The sequence below is a fragment of the Portunus trituberculatus genome, chromosome 33, assembly GCF_017591435.1.
Source record: "Portunus trituberculatus isolate SZX2019 chromosome 33, ASM1759143v1, whole genome shotgun sequence".
Classification (NCBI taxonomy): Eukaryota; Metazoa; Arthropoda; class Malacostraca; order Decapoda; family Portunidae; genus Portunus; species Portunus trituberculatus.
Window position 1 is genome coordinate 5,863,612 of NC_059287.1, and position 20,459 is coordinate 5,884,070.

At 39.0% G+C, this 20,459-nt stretch overlaps 1 protein-coding gene across 1 annotated transcript in view; it reads right to left on the reverse strand.

Moving 5' to 3' along the window:
• The window catches only part of LOC123512157 (electron transfer flavoprotein subunit alpha, mitochondrial-like), a 200,364-nt gene that overhangs the window by 136,130 nt on the left and 43,775 nt on the right, over positions 1–20,459 (reverse strand). The window contains exons 3-4 of the mRNA XM_045268362.1: positions 11,435–11,581; positions 10,339–10,480 (exon numbers count right to left, since the gene is read on the reverse strand). Coding sequence (XP_045124297.1) covers positions 10,339–10,480; positions 11,435–11,581 — 289 coding nt within the window. The remainder of the gene's footprint in view (positions 1–10,338; positions 10,481–11,434; positions 11,582–20,459) is intronic.

A 20,459-nucleotide genomic window follows, 5' to 3' on the forward strand; every position in this document is an offset into this window, starting at 1 on the left:
CAGGTCTAATACTACCTGCTGTGTACCGCTTGGTGTCAATCCCACACCTACCTAACATTATCTTAAGCCAACTGGCCACCGTGTCTTTAGAAACACTCCTATGAGGTTTTATATAACTTATAAGTAGTTTCCCATCTGCATTCCCAGATTCTGTCCGCAGCCTCTCAGTTCTTTCTATATATTCCTTCATAGTCCTAAATACACACAGTCTGTAATCCTGAGTATAAGCTCTAAACATAATTGTACGAACATAAAATTTTGGCCTGCATTGCTTGATGTTACCTCCTAACAAAACTGAAACTCAGTCTTCTGCAAATGCAATGCTTTCCAGCAATAATAAGTGCAAAGTTTGGATCCTGGCTGCCTGTGTCAGTGACATCAGCATCACCAACTTTAGCGACAAGTCTTTCAGAGAGAGGCTGTGTAGTGGTTCCATGATCCTTATCTTCTGTAACACAGATTTCACATCCCAGGTCATCGCATACCTGGGTGTAGAAGGGTGCAAGTTGAACAACTCCTCGCAGAAATCTGTTGACGAGTGGGTGATTTCCCGCTCTGCAGCCTTCCACCATTATTCCTAAGGCTGAGAGAGCCCCTCTCGCCATGTTAATACTTTCATAACCCACACCTCTGTGAAAATCATGAAACAAAAAAATTTAAGATGTCTGCTACAGACGGCGCAAGGGGATTAATGTTCCCTCTACTACAAAATTGTGACCACCTCTTGACGTGAGGGTTGTATTGTCTCTCAGTTCCTGGTTTCCAAGAAGCCATGATGATTTCGTACCTTCTTTAGATATTCCACGTGCTCCAAGTTGTGTCCTGACAACTGACAAGCCATCAAATTTGTGTGTTTCATTATTCATTCATTCTTCCTGCTCTGTATGACCCAAGGGTCCTTTACTAGCATCCGAAGGAGCACGCCCATCCAAGGTTGTGATGGCCAAAGTGGAACTATGATCCATCCTCTGGCCCTTTCCTCCCGTAACTTCTGTAGACATCTAGAGATCATAGAGAATGGAGGAAAGAGGTAAACTAAGTCAAACTTTGCCCATGGAATTGTACAGGCATCTATATATGCAGCCTCTGGATCCGGTGTCCATGAACAGAATTGAGCCACTTGTTTGTTCAAACGGGAAGCAAACAGGTCTATGCAAGGAGTCTCAAATATATAACACAATTCCTTAAACATCATCTCATTCAGCTGCCACTTATGCCTGTCATTAAAGGAACGTAATGCTGCGTCTGCCATTACATTGCACTTGCCTGGTATGTGAGAAGCTGTAATCCATACACCATTACTAACACACCATTCCCATATGTCCCGACAAATGTCATCACAAACTATTGACTTAACACCTCCCATCTCATTCACGTAATTAATCGCCGTGGTGTTATCACATAACACCCTGATGTGCAACCCTCTAAGGAGATGGGTAAAAGATTTCAATGTGAATAATATAGCCATTAATTCACGTGCATTAATGTGCAAACGTACCTCATCTGTGGACCATCTGCCATTAGTAGTGATGCTATTGATGCAACCTGTCCAACCTAGATTTGAAGCATCTGTAAACAACTCAGTATCTGGTGCCTTTCTGAATATTTTCCTGTTCTGAGTCTCCAGTTCCTTAATCCACCAGTTTAAATCTGTTCTAATCTCCTCAGTAATATCCATCCATCTATCAAAATCTCCACACGCCTCTTTCAAAGCCTTGATCTTTGTCCTTTCCATCCTCCTATAGTGCAGCTTCCCCATCTCTACAGCTGGGATTGCTGCCACCAGCTGTCCAATCACTCTAGCCACTACTCTAATTTTCTCTTTCTTTTTGGTTACTAAAAGAGAGCAATGCTGCATAATCTTATCCCTCCTACGCACAGGCAGGGTAACAGTCATGGCCACCGAATCTATCATATTGCCTAAATACTCAATACATGTAGTGGGAATCAAAAGAGATTTCTCCACATTTATGAAGAAACCAACTCTCTGTAACAAATGAATAGTGTCATTCATGCAATCAAAACTTCTAGGCAAAGAGCTACTACACATAAGCATATCATCTATATAACTAGTGATGTTGTGGCCTTTATGTCTTAGTGTTGAGAAAACAGGCTTCAGAAGTTTTGTAAAGAGACGAGGTCCATCCGAAAATCCATTAGGTAGACATGTGAATTGGTAAACCTTATCCGACCATCTAAAACAAAGATATTTTTGTTGGTCCTCTGCAATTTTCACTGAATAATATGCCTTCTTAAGATCAATAGAGGCCATAAAATCACCTTGACTAACTAACTGTAGTGCTTGTTCGAAATTTTCCATTTTAAAGTGATTATAGGCCACATGCCTGTTCAGTTTCTCAAGATTTAACACCATCCTGTAATCCCAAGTCTTATTCTTCCTCAGGAAGACTGGTGAAAGTATTTGTTGATCCTGTCTGTGTCTCTATGATGGCCTTTATCTCTAACAATTTATTAACCTCCTGATGCATAATCAGTGTGTCTTCCTCACTAAACACATACTGTATATCCTCACTAAATAAATATCCAATACTATCTTCATTTATATCCACATGACAATGTTCCACCATATCCAAGATGAACGGGTCACTCGTAATCACATGCCATTCATTGATAAACTTGTGAAGTTGCCCAGCCTCAAACTGCTGTCTCACCTGAGTTAATGCCGGGGGTTGTGTTGACCCCGGCCTCGCAGATTTTTTGACGTCCAAGCTTGACCAGGGTAGGAGCACCTGGCTTCACCACTGGAGGGCATCCTGTGAAATCCATATGGTTGATATCTGGATGAAAATCCACAGGAGGGGGCCTTGGCAAAAAAGTTCCGCTGTTTACCCCCACCAAATCTGCCACTGCTGGAAGTCCAAAACATACAAGGCTTCTTACAAGTGAACTTGCTTTTCAGCCTTTCTGCTTCCTCAATTTTCCTGGTGGCTTGTGAAAGGTCATCCCCAAACAATAGACCCGTCATGGGAGCCTTGTCTGCGCACAAGTGTGAATATTTGAGGTTAATGTCCCGCTTGATGACATGTCGCCGGGTTAAGTTGTTTCTGTAGTGGACATTACCCAATAATGCCAAGGCACCATTAAGCATGGCCACCTCATTTGCAACGACTTGATGTTCTTCATCACGAGCCACCTTATCTAGCACTGTAAGTGATTTGACAACAATCGTAGCTGCCTTAGTAATATCCTTTCCCACCTCATGTAAGCGGAAGTCTGCTTTCCTCGCCTCCGCAGGCAGCGTGTCCAGCACCTGTGCGCTGCAGTCCACTTGTGTTAACGCATGGCAGTTACTTGGTCTCAGTGTGACATCATCCTCTACAATGGCTTTGTAGTCTTCTTGTTTCATGCCATTAATAAACAGGTGGTTCACCATTGCAGCAACCTCCTTGTCAAGTTCCTCTGAGACATTTTCCGTGGGTCCATAATTCTTGGCACCTTGTAGCAAGACACTACCATGTGGAACATCCCCCTGGAGTTCCTCCTCCTCACTGCTGGCCTCCATCGATGGAGATCTAAATCCAGAAAATCCCGCAGGTAATTCCTGAGAAACAGGTACCAAAGTAGTACTTGACAAAGGCAGGGGAGCATTGTTATGAACTACATTAGAGTTCCCACCTTTATTATCCTTCTTAAGTTTGTCCATGTCTTTCCTCAACTCAGTTAAAGCATCCATAATCATGCACAAAGAAGGGGCAGTGCTGCCTTCACCTGTGTAGGTTGGAGATCGGGTAGGTGACCGTGAGGAACTTAACCGCTCATGACAAGTAGAACGGCTCTTGGACCTGGATCTTTCCTCACCATGTTTACTCCCCTTGTGAAGTTCCTTAAACTTAGATGAGGTGCTTGGCAAGCTTGTAGTTCTAAATCTCTCAGGACTATGGCTAGCAACAGAAGGCGTCCAAGACATGGCAACTAACGTAAACAAGACGCCACCACTGGAAACAGCTGTTCCTATACCAATCCCACAGGTGCCTTAACCTCTCACACAGGACAACTGTAAATTGAAAATTACCTGTCTTAGTATGCAGGGAAGTCAGATGCCCAAACTTGGAAATTAAGCAATATCCCTCTCGCCCCTATGATGGGTAACAAAGAAGGAACCATCTCGCACCTATGTTGGCTCACGAGATTGCCCATAAACCGCCCTTATTTTCATATAACAGATATCTATAGCCAATAATCCACCCTAATTCTGGTAACGGATATCTATAGCCAATAATCCGCCTTTATATCAAGTAACGGATATCTATAACCAATAATCCGCCCTTATACCAGGTAACGGATACCTATAGTTAATACTCCGCCCTTATAACAGGTAACGGATATCCACAACACAATCCAAACAAGTAAAAATTGTAATAGGTAATACTCCGCACCACTCACAGATAACAGAAGCAGTAACGACGTATCAGGAGGCGGTACCGACGTCCGACTAGTGTGGTGTCCGCGTAGCAACTGAGAGTATGGCGAAGTGTAGTGTCTCATGTGAACGGCGCCATCTAGCAGACAAATGATTTGCCAAAGTAAAATCAGCCAAAAGCCAGTTTTGAAATCAAAGCTTTGTGCCAGAGTCTATCAAAAGCTTTTGATATGTCTAACTTGAGAGCAAATGTTTCACCAAAATCTCTAAAAGAGGATGACCAAGACTCAGTAAGCAATGCCAGAAGATCACCAGTAGAGCAACCTTGACGGAAGCCATATTGGCAATCAGATAAGAGATTGTGAAGTGACAGATGTTTAAGAATCTTCCTATTGAGGATAAATTCAAAAACTTTAGACAAGCAAGACATTAAAATTATAGGAAGGTATTTTGAAGGATTAGAAGTCACCCTTTTAAGGAATAGGCTGAATATAAGCAAACTTCCAGCAAGAAGGAAAGGTAGAAGTCGATAGGCATAGTTGAAAGAGTTTGGCCAGGCAAGGTGCAAGCACACAAGCATAGTTTTTGAGAACAATAGGAGGGACCCCATCAGGTCCATAAGCCTTCCAAGGGTTTAGGCCAAAGAGGGCATGGAAAACATCATCCTGCAGGTCTAATGACAACATCCAGTTCCCGTTTTCGATGGCTGACATCACTGATGCACTTGTCTCCATTTGAAATCTGGTCTTGCGGATGAAGTGGTTGAAGGTCAATTATGGGGCAAAACCAGTCTGTAACTATTTGTATACATTTGAATGGCATGAAATTTTCATATATGATTGTGTATAAATTGGTGACTTCCTGGAGCATGATAGGATGATAAGGTATCAGATCCCACTTCGCTAAAAAATATTATTCACTTGTAGGTGAGGGTGTCAGAAGGTGCCATCTGCGGTGTCACAGCAAAGTGCTCTTTTACAACTGTAATGGATATCTCTGAGTCATAATTAGTTTGTTTAAATGAGATAGGAACACTGTGAAGTAATCATTACTCATCACAAAAGTATAGTTCAGCTACACACCTCTGTTCCAATAGAATCTTTTGTCATAGCTTTAGTGAGGTTGAATGTATAGTTGTGGTGGTGATCATAGAAAAAAATAAATAAAAAAAAAAAAAAAAAAAGGATTGTGTAGTGTAGTATATGGAGATGGAATGTGGTGAAGATTGTGTGGCTGGTGGGGTTGTGGGATGGAGCAAGGCAGGAGGGAAATAATAAGCCACATGCCACCAAGCATGGGGTAATACACAGCTGCCAGTCACAGCTGCTAGCTTTCTACGTTTATTTCTTGTTGTCTTGGCCACTCATCTCTTCCTCTTGAAGTTTCTGATCCTAATTCTTATCAATTTATGTCTGTGAAAATTTTATTTTTGGCAAAAGTAGAGCAAAACAACATGAAATACCTCCCCTTGAGACAACTAGGGAGGCACTGAGTTACCATGAGTTGTGAGAGGCAGACACCTTGCTCCACCCTTCCTCTAGCTGCTAGTAAGGATGCCAAGTTTAAATTAATCAAGAGAAAATATTTTCATGTAGATACAAGCACTGAAAGCAATTGCATATGATGGGGTGTGACTCAGGCTATGATGCAACAGCACGGAGAACTTTAAAAATGGTTCGAGGTGGATTTAATTTTTGGAAAAAAAAAAAAAATTCACCAAATGATAATTTAGGGTTTTGAGGACTGCCTAAGCAGAAAATCTGCCAGCAATAAATTTTGAAAAACTGTGAAGAAAATTCTAGCTATATGCACCCCTGAATTCTTCACCTGCCATATCTCCCAAGTCTGTGAAAGACAAGATGCTATTTATGAGATCAAAGGAAGAAAACACTTCTTGATGTGGGCTGAAGTATTATGCCTCTTGCAAGGAAAGGTAGAGAAAACTGAGCAGATTGACTTTCTTGAAGGTACAGGCATGTTGTTGTGGTTATCTATACCTATACACAGAAAGCTTAAACACTTGAGTGTCTAACCATGGATGATTCCATCTGCTGGGGCTTTTTCTTAAGCATTACAGCAGTAACTTTGTGAAAAGATTTTGTGAACTTGGCATTGGCATTCTTCCTAGCCTGAGGGACATTTTCTTCCTAAAAGAGAAAGGCAGAGTCCACTGGCAACTGTATGAGGATGTACTTCTCAGAAGTGGAAGAAGAGAGAAGGTTCTTCAAAACAGTCTGTCTCCTGAAGGTCAAAAGGTTAGCCAAAACTATTGTGGTCTTTTTTGAAGCACTCTCCATTTACTGCTGCATGCTAGAGACCACCTGCACAATGAAGATACCTTTACTAGACACAACATCCCAAGCTTAACCAGTCTTGAGACAGTACCAAATATCCAGAACTGAAAGTTTTGCTTTTCTCTAGTACCATGCACTGCTTTCCTATAAGTGAAGTAAGTTGGTGGCTGACATATCTGAACGGATATCTGATTCATTCCTGGACATGAGGTGAGATAAGGAAGGGTTAACCACAGCACCCTTCCCTTCAGAAGCATCATCACTAACTACATACTACTTCCTTTTCGGTATGCATGTGTAAGGCAAAGAAATTATGTGTCCATCACACATGTAATCACCAACCCAATGATTCACCAACTGGACTGAATTCATCAAGGGGCATGACAAGTTAAAGGGTACAAACAAATGCCTCTCTTGTTGTAGCATAGTCTTTTTGCCCTGGCCCCAGTGCCCAGTGATCAGTTGTGATGTGTCTCATGAACACCTTTGGCCTCCACAAACTGGTCATAAATAAAACTAAGTAATTTAAGGAAGTTGAACACAAACTGGTCATAAATAAAACTAAGTAATTTAAGGAGGTTGAAGGGCTCACTGACCATTTGATGATCCTCCTCCTCAGCAGAAGCTTGATAGAAGTCCTCATGAGCATGAGCTGTAGGCAGAGAGTCTAACTTGTCACCTAAGCAACTGGCAGGAGAGTATGGGAGCAGCATTTTGCATACTTTCATATGCCATGAAGCCCTAGAACTATGAGCAGCACTGTTCCCTCCCTCCATGGTTGCAAGAGTGGAATGGGTGGGCACTGATCATATATTGTGGCAGGGAACCACATGAAGCCCATCAACCATGAGCACTAGTTTCCTTCTTCCATGACTGCAAAAGTGGAATGGATGGGTATTGGTCGCACGTTGTGGCAGGGAACCATACGACAATCAGCCAAAACCTTTCCATCTCCTGAATGGGGATGAGGAGGTGCATGGCTAACATGGGCCATGGTAGCATCCTCTGCCCTCTTCCAGGTGGCTGAAGCCTGTCTGCCATCTGAATAGGGCAGATGAGATTGCATGGTTACATGAACCATGCTCGCAACAACATCCCTACCCTGATCACTACCAGGTAAGCACTCGGGTTGTGAACATTTAACTTGCCCAGATAGATGTGTAGGCTCTCTAGCATTCTTGGTAGGTGGGTAAGCATTGTTGTCCTGCCAAGTGGCTGCTATTCACACAAAACTCCTTTTTCAGAGGAGAGCCAGTCACATCCCTTAGTGGAACGCTTTTGTAGTAGTTACCCAAACCCTGTAATCCTAAGCAGTCAACACTACGTAGGGGTATGGAGGGATCCCGGATAACCAACTGGTAACTGTCCCTCCCCAATCGACACAACCCAACTTGTCTCACCAGCGCAAGCACTCTGTTGCCAGGGGTGGGTGAGGTGCTGGGTATGACCATGGTCAACAGTGAGGAACCCGTAACCAAAAGATGGTTAGGAAGCTGAACTATCTCCTCAACTTCCTCTTTAATGACCTCTCTGAGGGTAGTAGGCTTATTAACACCAGTCATACTAAGAAAGCAAATTGCAACATCACACTAAACACATGAAACATCTGTACACCTAACCCTCCATTATCATGCCCTACCGTTATCGCGTTTAGGCGTTATCGCGCACTTATGAAAATCTGCAAAATTCAGTTTTAGCGCATCTGGAAAGTCGTTATCGCGCACCAGCAGTAGTAGTAGTAGTAGTAGTAGTAGTAGTAGTAGTAGTAGTAGTAGTAGTAGAAGTAGTAGAACTACCCATATCCCAACCACACACAGACAAATGTTTATACAGGGGAGGAGGAGGAGGAGGAAGAGGTGGAGGGGGAGAAAGATGATGATCATGAGGAGGAAGAGGAGCCAGCAGCCAATCATCACTGTGTACTCATGTCACGTGATTTGAATAAGGGAGTTGATTGGTTCTGGTCACTCTGCTCACCACCACCACCGTGGCGCCACCACCACCACCATCCCTCAGTCTCGCACGCATATTCTGTTATTCAGAGCTGGTTTTTTAGGAAAATATTTGGGTTGAGGCACCAATTTATTTATTTCCTATTTATTTTTCACTTCCATTATCGCGTTTTCCACTATCGCGCAGTTTTTTAGGCACCAATTTCGCGCGATAACGGAGGGTTAGGTGTATATCAATATCCTGGGCAGGAGGCCCTACCTGTGAAGCCAGTCTATCCTGGAAGGGGGAATGACAGCAGAACCATCAGGTACTTCATCCCCTACTAAGGTATAAGAATCCACATACCCCAGTGAAAAAGCAAGATGAATGCAAGACAGAAGAATATTTCTTGTAAAACTTATATTTATCCTCCAGTGGATGTTGGTGTTTGCAAGCCCTCAACATGTCATCATCCCACATCTGACATTTCTCACATCTGTTATCAACACAAACCTGGACCCTTCACTTCACATAGAGATTTTGATGATTAACCCATAAGAGGTAATCCATGTACATGTACGTGGAGTCTTTGCTTACTATATGTGGTCAATCACGTACAAGTACGTTCGCCCCTTTCTCGTTTTCTACGCATTTGAAATTTCCTCCAGCTTCAGTATTTATGTTCTTTGAAGTGTCTAGCATATATCAGTACAATTTCCCACCATTCTGACATAGGTTAGTCACCCCCCTCCCCAACCCCTCCCTGTTGCCCCGTCTTGACACGACCAAAAAAACGGAGCAACACTCAGTATTACTGTCATGAGTGTGATGTAGCTTTAGGCATTTAGCCTTGTTTTGAAGAATACCACACCATGCTGCAATACTAAAAGGCTTAGATACTGAAAGAAAAAATAATAAACAATATTTTGTGGTAAACTGCTCCAATTTAGCAAATTAGTTTTTACATTATATTTACAGTATTTACAAATATTTTTTTTGTATTTTTCATTTCATAAAACATGGGTTAATTTATGAATATGTAACCATTATATACAAAAGTCGTATGTCTGGCAGCATCACTGAGCAAGCTAAATTTAAAGCTCAAGTAGGCCATTTAAAAATGGCGATTTCAAACTTTAACTCTTATTTTTACTTTTCTATGCTCATTTTGAGTTATATGGAATCAAAAAAGAAAATGGAATTTTGGGTGACCAGGACGAGTATTAAGGAGGTAAATCAATGCTGACCTCTTAAGGGTTAAGAGAAGAACAAGTTATCAGCCTATTACAGTCATTGCCCTTGCAAATCCTTTGTCTATGCTGAGGGATTATAGGATCCATAGCTGGTCCAGAAGAGGACCTGCTGTACTAAGAAAAGCTGAAAGGAACATCAGGGTCCAAGATCCTTCCCCCACACATGCAGAAAATAAATGGTGTAGCATCCAAGTGGGAGATCAAGGAGGGTGGAGAAAGGGAGAGGGTAGAGTAGGCTGGATTCTCATTTTCTGTGAATCTTACCTTATCTTCATTCACTATGGAAAATTTTTAGGGGGTTCTTTTATATTCTGCATCAAGAAAAAGAGAGCACCTATCTTTCTTAAACATGTCAAATATATATATGCAACAACTATAATTTCAAAATCTTTTCATTCTTTTACTTTTCCAGGAGAAAAATCATTTACTATCCAGCCAGAACTTAATGTGAGCAGTCTATGGATATTCTTGTACTTACCAACAATATGAGTGAATTTGAACTGGTTTTGTGTGGCTGTGACCAGTGGGGCAAGTCGCTCAGGAAGAAAACCAACAAAAGCCTCTGAGTCTGCCACAAGGATTTTACTGATGCCAGCTGCCTTGGATAACTCAGCAACAACCTAATGAAAGGGGCATAACGCCATGACGATCATTCAAGGAAGGATCATTTTAGTTTCTGAGACACTTTTGCCAAGATAATTATAAAGAAAGCATTGCTATGTAAATTAAAAAGATTTACTAATTTCTTACACAGCAATTTCACATACACTTAAACCTTGTTTTCCGGACTAAATGATGCAGGCACTGGTCCAGATAATAAAAAGTCCGGATAACACGAATGGACCCCTCATTTGCCAAATATAGCCGTTTGTCTCCTTAGACTTCTTGAGGAAATGCAAAATTGAGTTTTATGGTTTCCCTGACAACTAAATCAAAACAAACTGAATCTAAGTTAACCTTACCCTAAAAGTAACCTAACAGTAATAGTAGAATGCGTGAAAAAAAACCTTAATATGCGTGAAGAACAGTGAGTATAGTACCACAACACACAGCCATGTCATGCACTACTGACACGGGCTGATAGTAAACATTAACCCAAAAAATGTATATTGTAATGTAAATAAAATTTAATAACCATCCTAAAAAAGATAAAAGACAGAACACTGCAGAATCCCTGCAGCCACCCATCGCTCCCCCTAATATCTCCTACATCAATCTTCTGTGCCAGTTTCCTAGCTGATACAAGGATTTCAATGTCACGGACATTGATCTCCACCAATCACTGCTGCACATACCACTTCGTAATTAATTTGTTAAACTTCCAAACTCAAATTATTAAATTATTATCTGGACACTGTCTGGATAAACTGAAGTTTGGATAAACGTGGTCCGGATAAACAAGGGTCAAGTGTATTTCAAACAAAGCTAATGAGCCACCATGTATGACAAATCTTCACCAAGACCATTAACTTACTTTTCATTAATGTTTGAGAAAATAATTAAAAAAGAAACATTGAAATGAATTTTGATGGTTAAGGAATATTTTCACAAGTAATTTGTTGTATATTACTTACACTACCACAGTTGCTGCCAGCCACTAGGCATGACACATCTCCACCAAGCTTCTTTGCAGCAGTAAGAGCATTAAGGGTGATTGGTGTTAAACTGGTATTGTCATGCTCTGCAATTACAAGTGTTGATTGCAGTCGTCGTACTATAGCCTGTAATTACACAGATCTTTGGGTAAAATCAATAGATATATTTCTAGACATTTGTAAAGTAATATATGGATTAATTCCACAATACATCCATTCCTGTCCCTGCTTCTGATCAGATCACATAATATGAGAAGGATCATGGAACTTTCATGGCGAAGTAATAATCCCAGGTTAAATAAGCTTCAGCCATCTCATGGTGTCATGCTGTGCTTCCAGTAATTATGCCATTTGCCACTGAACACAGGCACAACAAATTCCAACTCTAAATTTTCCATTATATTAATTCATATGTATATGCATGGTGATGTAGGGGTATACCATATCAATAATGGGAAGATATTTCAGAAAAATCAGGTATAAATCTTGAAGGTAAGATTGTGGGTCAGAAATATCAATTAAGTAATGGGTTACATATGACACTTTTACATTTTGCAGGAGGAAACTAAGTACCTTTTACTAACAATTCAGAAGAAATTTAAGATTAAACAAATACTTATCAAGTGTAAAGTTTGATCAGAGTTTCATGAACATTTAACTGCATCACTGAGGTAGAATACAAGATGCTCGTGTTGCCAATTCCAAGTCTGTATTCTAAAGAGTAGGTTTGAAGGAGCAGGCATTGTATGAAAAAGTTCCAAAAATTAGATCTAAAATGTAAAGGGAAAGGGAAGGAGGACATTTTCTATCACATTGGTGGAGTTAAAAAGTTCATGAAATTATGATCAAACTGCACACTTGGTAAACAATCATTTATTCTTAAATTTTACTTCACAACATTCAACTGATAACACAGGTAGGCAACAAGAGGTTTAGAGTTATCCTGCAAACCTATCAAGCTTTTTAAGAGCTGTGATAAGCATGGAGCTTTTTGAAAAGAAAAACACTTTTCTTTCTAGAGGAATGTATTGAAACTCAACAATAATGAAAAAAAAACATTATCATGTGTTTTCACCAACATCGATCAATCTCAATACATTAGTGTGTAGATAACCTCAACAAAAAACTAAACAAACAATTATACCATGTAACTTCACAAGAAGGGTAACAACATAAAAAAGATTCAATAAATTCCTCTTTAGCAAATTTTTAACACGTTTAATGCTATGTACCTTCTCTATACTAGGAATTCTCATAAAGAAAAGTTCAACTTACAGTAGACCCTCAATGCAACATACTAAAAGGGGAACCACTAGTCCAATGGAACTCTAGTATAAACACAGCACTGCGGTCTATAAAAAGTGCTACACATGTACACATGATATACAGCATAATGAACAATACAAATAAAAATGCATATAATGTAAATATATATACAGGCAACCCCCGTTTAACGAAGGTTCACACAACGAAATTTCACTACAACGAAGATTTCATTTTACTACCATGTGCTCATTTAACGAACACCAAACTCGCTTTAACGAAGTTTTATCCAGGTAATTTTTTCCAAGTTTGAAAGCCCTGCCGTATCACACAAGCCAACAAGCTTTTGAATACACCAGGAGCTGCCAATGCTAAGGCCTGCCTCAGGAGAAATCCTGGGACACCTGTAGAATCAAGATCAAGCCTCTTGAGGACAACACGCGCACTACTCACTCCAATAACAGCGTCGGCAGCAGCTCGTCTTCACTCACTCAACTTACCACCAAAGCACCTTGCAATGTGGCCTAGCATTCCTAAGAAGACTAGGAAGTCTCTTACTCTTGAAGTGAAGCTGGATATTATTCACAGACATGAGAGAGGCGAGAAAACTATAGCATTGCTGGCCACCATCTTGACTCCATCTACTGTCACCAGTATTTTCAAGTCAGCAGACTCTATTAAGAAGGCTAGTGAAGCTGTATCTTCCTTACAAGCTAAAAGAACCATCTGAACTTGTGACTCTACAATGGATAAAATGGAAAGCCTTGTGGAAATGTGGTACATAAGTTTTGTATGTGGTACAATGATGCGCCCTTTGTTTACATTCCACAGGTTGCCGGTTAGTGTCTTTCCCGTTTCACTCTCCCTCCCTTCATAAATTTAAGATCATCATTATAAAGTTACGTACATACATACATTAGTGTACATTATAGTGACTTAAATTAAACTGCCTAAATGTTAAACTTCATAATTTTTACTTTCATTAAACCTTTCACTGTACTAAGATAAACTCTCGCTTTGCTTACTCTCAATGGAAGTTCAAGGCAGGGGTTAAACTTGTTAAAATCAGTTCGTTTAATGAAGTTTCGCTTAACGAAGTGTTTTTTAGGAATGTAACCCCTTCGTTAAGCGGGGGTTGCCTGTATGTGTGTGTATATATATATATATATATATATATATATATATATATATATATATATATATATATATATATATAAAATTATGTAAACAATATAAATCTCATTGACCTTGTCTGGTAAAGAGAGAGGAGTTTCTTTAGCTGTGATAGTTTTTTTTTTCTTCTGTGCAAGAGAGAGAAACTAACCAAAGTGCAAAAAACATTAAAAAAAAGTTCCACCTGAATGCAAGTTCTCTAAAAGATTAGTAAAGAATCAGCCTAAAGACAGGAACAAATTTCTTGAAGCCTACTTCTTAAAAGAAGTAATTTGTAGGAAAATGGAAATACAGAAGCAGGCAGGGAGTTCCAGAGTTTACCAGAGAAATGTATGAATGATTGATAGTACTAGATAAATCTTGTATTAGCGAGCTGGACATATTGGAGGTGAGAGGAAGAAGAAAGCCTTCTGCAGTGAGGCTACAGGAGAAGGGAAGGTATGCAGTTAGCAAGATCAGTAGGGCAGTTACCATGAAAATAGAGGTAAAAGATATAAAGAGATGCAACATTTCAGCAGCAAGAAAGAGGCTGAAGACAGTCAGTCAGAGGAGGGAGTTGATGAGACGAAAAGCTTTTGATTCCACCCCATCTAATAAAACTGTGTGTGGAACCCTCCTAGACATGCGAAGAGTACTCCATACAAGGATAGATAAGGCACTTGTACAGAGTTGGCAGCTGGAGGGGCGAAAAAACTGGGAGACAACTTAGAACACCTAACTTCATAGAAGCTATTTTACCAAGAGATGAGATGTGAGGTTTCCAGTAAGATTATGAGTAAAGGACAGGCTGAGCATATTCAGTGTAGAAGAGGATAGAAGAGGGAGACAGTTGAGTGTCACGAAAAAAGAATAGATAGTTGACTGGAAGGTTGTGTTGAGTTGATTGCTAACTACAAGCACCTATTCATAACGCTTATTTTATTTTGTGTTAACAATATACATTTATTCATTTTGTTTAGGTAATATGTTAATCTTTTACATTATTGTATATCTGTTGTAGGTATGTAACACCAACGAAAAATCAGAGGTGTTGTTTACATGTGCATATGAGAAAGTAGGAGTTAGGGATGTACAGTATGAACAAAAATTTCAGTATAGGTATTACCAATATTCTGAAATGTACCGATACAGTCCTTTTCAATATAAAATTATGATACCAATACAGGTTGAACCTCCTTAATCCGGTATTCTTTCATCCGGCAACACCTGTAATCCAGCAAAATTTGTGTTTGCCGGAATTTTTGAATTGGCTGGAGTTTTGGAGCCCGGGCATTCTGGATCAAATTTGGATCAGTACCACGCTGCCACCCATTGCAAGCACCATCCCCCCCAGGTGCATAAACATTTTTTTCTGTAATATTTGCCCCTAAACATGGCTTCTAAGCGACCAGGAAGTGATAGTGTTGTGTGTGAACCAAAGAAAAAGCGCAAACATATCACAATATCAGTGCAACAGAAAGTGGACCTATTGAGGAAACTAGATAGAGGTGTTTCAGTGAGGACCCTATGCCAACAGTACAACATTGGCTCATCAACCGTCTACCATCTAAGATATAAAAAAAAGCAGAAGAATCAACATCTCTAGTTTTACAGTGACTGTGAGAGCAAGAAGAACATGGAGGTTCATAGAACACTTAAGGAGGGTAAAAGCAGTGATTTAGACAGTGCTCTCATATAGTGGTTTAAGCTTCGGTGTGCTGGTAATGTCCCTGTGTCCGGCGAGATGATAATGGCGCAGGCAAAAATTTTCCATGCTGAACTTAATTTACAAAGTGTTTTTCTACATACTTCTGCATGTATATTTTCAAGTACAACTATCATATATCAAAACAATGTTACAGTTACACTTGTATAATACAGGGTAAGTATATAGAGGGTATTTTGGGGACCACTTATAGTTCGGAATTTTCCATGGTCCGGCAAGTCTAAGGTCCGGTGGTTGCCGGATTTGGGAGGTTCAACCTGTATATGTATACCTACGTAAAAATACCAGTAATACAGGTACTATTTCCCTTTCTTTTGTGTTGAAAAAGTTTTCTTTATCTAACATTTTCAGACACTATGTAAACCCAATCATACAAAAGTTTTAGGCTTGTGTTGACATGAGAGAGAGAGAGAGAGAGAGATGAAGAACGACTGAAGGAAATGGGACTGCCAACCTCACAAGATAGAAGAGAACGTGGGGACCTAATAACAATGTACAAGATAGTCAATGGCATTAATAAGATAGACAAGCAAGATCTGGTGCTGCTGACAGAAGATGGAAGGACAAGAGGACATGAAAAGATCAAGATGAGGCAGTGTGTGAAGGATATTGGACAATACAGTTTTCCATACAGAATGGTGGAAAAGTGGAATGCATTGGATAATGAAGTTGTTACATCACATAATGTGCATAACTTTTAGGAAAAATTAGATAAATGGAGACATGGAGACAGGACACTATGAGCCCCGCTTGAACTTTGTATGATACAACTAAGTAAATACAACTAGGTAAATACATACATACATACATACATATACACACACACACACACACACACACACACACACACACACACACGGCCCAGTAGCTCAGTGGTTAGAGCGCTGGTTTCACAAGCCAGATGACCGGGGTTCGATTCCCCGGCCGGGTGGAGATATTTGGGTGTGTCTCCTTTCACGTGTAGCCCCTGTTCACCTAGCAATGAGTAGGTACGGGATGTAAATCGAGGAGTTGTGACTTTGTTGTCCCGGTGTGTGGTGTGTGCCTGGTTTCAGGCCTATCCGAACATCGAAGACAATGAGCTCTGAGCTCGTTCCGTAGGGTAACGTCTGGCTGTCTCGTCAGAGACTGCAGCAGATCAAACAGTGAATTACACACACGCGACGTGGTCGAGGATGAACACAGTATCGTAGCTCCGAGAATCAGTTGATCTCCACTACCTCCATTACCTGTTGTTTGGGTTTGCAGTGGCCTGGGCAAGTAGTGTAGACTCATTTTCATGAATACAGTGTTACAAAATCATGAGTTAGGAAGACATTCCATCTAAATGCAGGTATGAGACACGCGAAAGAATGAAAGCTGATGATGACTATGTTGGTGAGGGTGAAAGAACATTTGAAGGCTTTGATACAGCACACACTTGGCTATTTAATAGAGTGTTGACTATTGAACGTAAATTAGATAAATGGATAAAAGAGAGTATGGGAATGAAAGAAAATGAAGAACAGGAAAAAGAGCTCCAGAAATCGAAAGAAAGGATAAGAGCGGAAGAAATCGAAACTAGGCTAAGAACAGAAAATAAAGAATTAAAAAAGGAAGTAGCTAACTACAAAAAATTGATGGAAGAAGGACTCGGCAAAGCCGAGAAAGAAAAAAGAGAAGCTGAAAGATCTAGTTAACAAAGAGGAAAGAATACAAGACGTGATTAAAGAAGAAGTACAGGCATGGAGAATCCAAGATAAGAAAGACAAGGAATCATTTCAAGAAGTATTTCAAGAACAGTTAAAAGAAAGAGATGAAAATATGACAAACAAAATGATAGGAGTCCTCAAGAAAAAGAAAATTTAGTAAGAGAAATTGCAGAAAAAAAAGTGTAATTATTTTTGGACTGAAAGAAAAAATGTTAAATATAGACCAAGAAGGAAAAGACGAAATGAAATCAGTAAAAGACCTACTAAAACATCTGAATGACGAGGATAGACAGAACTTAGAAGAGGAAGTAGAAGAAATCCATAGAATGGGACCATATCAAGAAGGAACAGTGAGACCAATTAAGATATTACTAAAATCACAAGCAGCAGCAGAAGTACTATATAGAAAAACAAAACTCAGAGAAACAGAAGGTTGCAAAGATATATATATATATATATATATATATATATATATATATATATATATATATATATATATATATATAAAGAAAAATAGAAACGAGGAGGAAAGGAAGAGACACAATGAACTGGTGGCAGAAGCAAGAGAAAAAAATAATGAAAGGTCAGAGGAGGAGAAGAAGGCATTTTTTTGGAGAATTATAGGAGACAGGATAAGGAAATGGTATATAAAAGAGAAGAAGAGAAAAAAATGGAGCAAGTTTAACTAAAAATGATAAGAACAAGAGATTAAAAATGATGTATACAAACATAGATGGGATTTTATCTAGTAAATTAGAATTAAGAGATTACATAAAGAAAGAAGAACCAGATATTGTATGCCTGGTGGAAACAAAGTTAAATGAGGCAATAAAAATAGACATAGATAAAAGGTATAATATATGGAGGAGAGACAGAGTGGGTAAAAAAGGAGGAGTCATGATGATGTTAAGGAAGGAGATAGTGGTAAATCAAGTGGAGTTTGGGAAGGAAAATCAGAAATACTGTATGTTAAGATGCATATTAATAAAAAGGAGTTAACAATCATTGGAACATATGTGCCACCAAAACAAACTCATGGACTAACCAAGAATATAGAGACATGATAGATGACACAATAAGGAGTCTTACAAGAATCATTAAGGAAAGGAGAAAAGTGATATTGGTAGGAGATTTCAACTGTAAGGAGGTGGACTGGGAAAATTATGAAAGTGGTATGGGGAAGATGCCTGGGAGATAGATTCCTGAACCTAATGATAGATAATTTGATGGTCCAAAGAGTAAAGGAAAACACAAGATTCAGAGGAAACGATGAGCGGCAAGATTGGACCTAGTTTTACAAGGGATATACCAATTAATGATGATATAAGATACAAGTGCCCATTGGGAAAGAGTGACCATGTAATATTAGAAATGGATATAGAAGAAGGAAAGGAAGATAGAGATGAATCATACAAAGGAGACCGATTAAATTACAGAAAGGCTGATATTGAGAATCTCAAGAACTATTTTAAAACGTAAACTGGGAGGAGATGGAAAACTCATTAACGGTTCAAGAGAAATATAACTTATTTTTGGAAATATACAAAACAGGGGTCAGGAATATGTCCAAATATAGACCTAAAGAAGAAGGAAAGAAAGATTGGTTTAATGCAAGATGTGCTAGGGCAAAGGAGAAAAGAGATGGAGCATGGAAAAGGTGGAGAAGAAACAGAAATCCAGAAAATAAGGAAAACTTCAAAACAGCAAGAAATGAATATGCTAAGGTGAGAAAGGAAGAAGAAAGAACTATGAAAAGGACATTGTCGAAAAATGTAAGGAACAACCAAAATTGTTCTACAGATTCATAAATGGAAAAATAAGACAAAAAGAAACAATAGAAAGGTTAAAAGGAGAACGGAATGGTGGAAGACCCAAAAGTATGGCAGAACTGTTAAATAGTAAATTTCAGGAGGTCTTTACTAAGGAATCCAAATTTGAAAGACCACAGGGTAATAGAGACTGTCTATATGAAAGAGATTAAAGTAACCAAGCTTGAAATAAAAAGTTGATGACGGAATTAGATGAGGAAAAGGCAATGGGACCGGATGAAGTCTCAGGCAGAATACTGAAAGAATGTAGGAAGAACTAGCAAGTCCTATATACATCATAAAATGCTCAATAGAAAATGGAACAGTGCCAGTAGAATGGAAAAGAGCTGAGGTGGTTCCCATATATAAGCGGGAAGGAAGGAATTGAGATTTAAGTTAACAGTTGCTCGGTGTAAGATGTAAAAGTAATGTGTGAAAAACTCGAATTTGGGTACCTAAAACAATCAAAGTCAAAACATGACAAAATTGAGACAACATGTTGATCCCAAAATTTGTGTATTAGAATTAGCTAGAATCAGATAGTGGAAGATAGTTGATAAAGAAGAGAGAGAGGATGTTGACTGTATTTTTTTTTTAGTGCGTTTTTAATGCCATGAAGATTACTATGAAGTTAGTTATGGAAGTGAAAGCCTTGGATTGTATGGAAAGACAATGCATAAATAATATACCTTAAGTCAATGAACAATAATAGAAAATTAAACATACTTGGAAGGATAATGAAAGTTGCACTGATAATAAATTATTTAGTGAAAAAAATTCATATAAAATTGAGTTTTGCAGCTGTCATCATGAAATCTTCAAATCTAATTTTAACATGATTCTTAAACTAGATAGAAAATTTCAGTACAAAAAAATGACAGAAAAAAAAATCTGGAATGAAAAAATCAGAACTATTAAAAAAAAAGTAAAAGAAGAGATCTTTCATGATGTATAATACAATATTCTGAGATTTCATGGCAGTGAATGAGTGGACTGAAAGTATTAAGTTATTGACAGATAGGCTTGGGGCGCCTCATATAAGAGTGAAAGGAAGGAAGAACCTTTAAATTACAGACCGGTATCACTAACTAGTGTAATATGTAAGATGTGTGAAAGAGTAATAAAGAAACAATGGATTAAGTTTCTTGAAGACAACAAATTATTATCAAATAGCCAATTTGGTTTTAGAAAAGGTCGGTCGTGTGTAACAAATTTATTGAGTTTCTACTCTAGAATAGTTAATAAAGTACGAGAGAGAATGATGGATTGACTATTTATTTAGATTTAAAAAAGGTGTTTGATAAAGTGCCACATGAAAGATTACTATGGAAGTTAGAGGAGAAGGGTGGCTTAAAAGGAAGCAC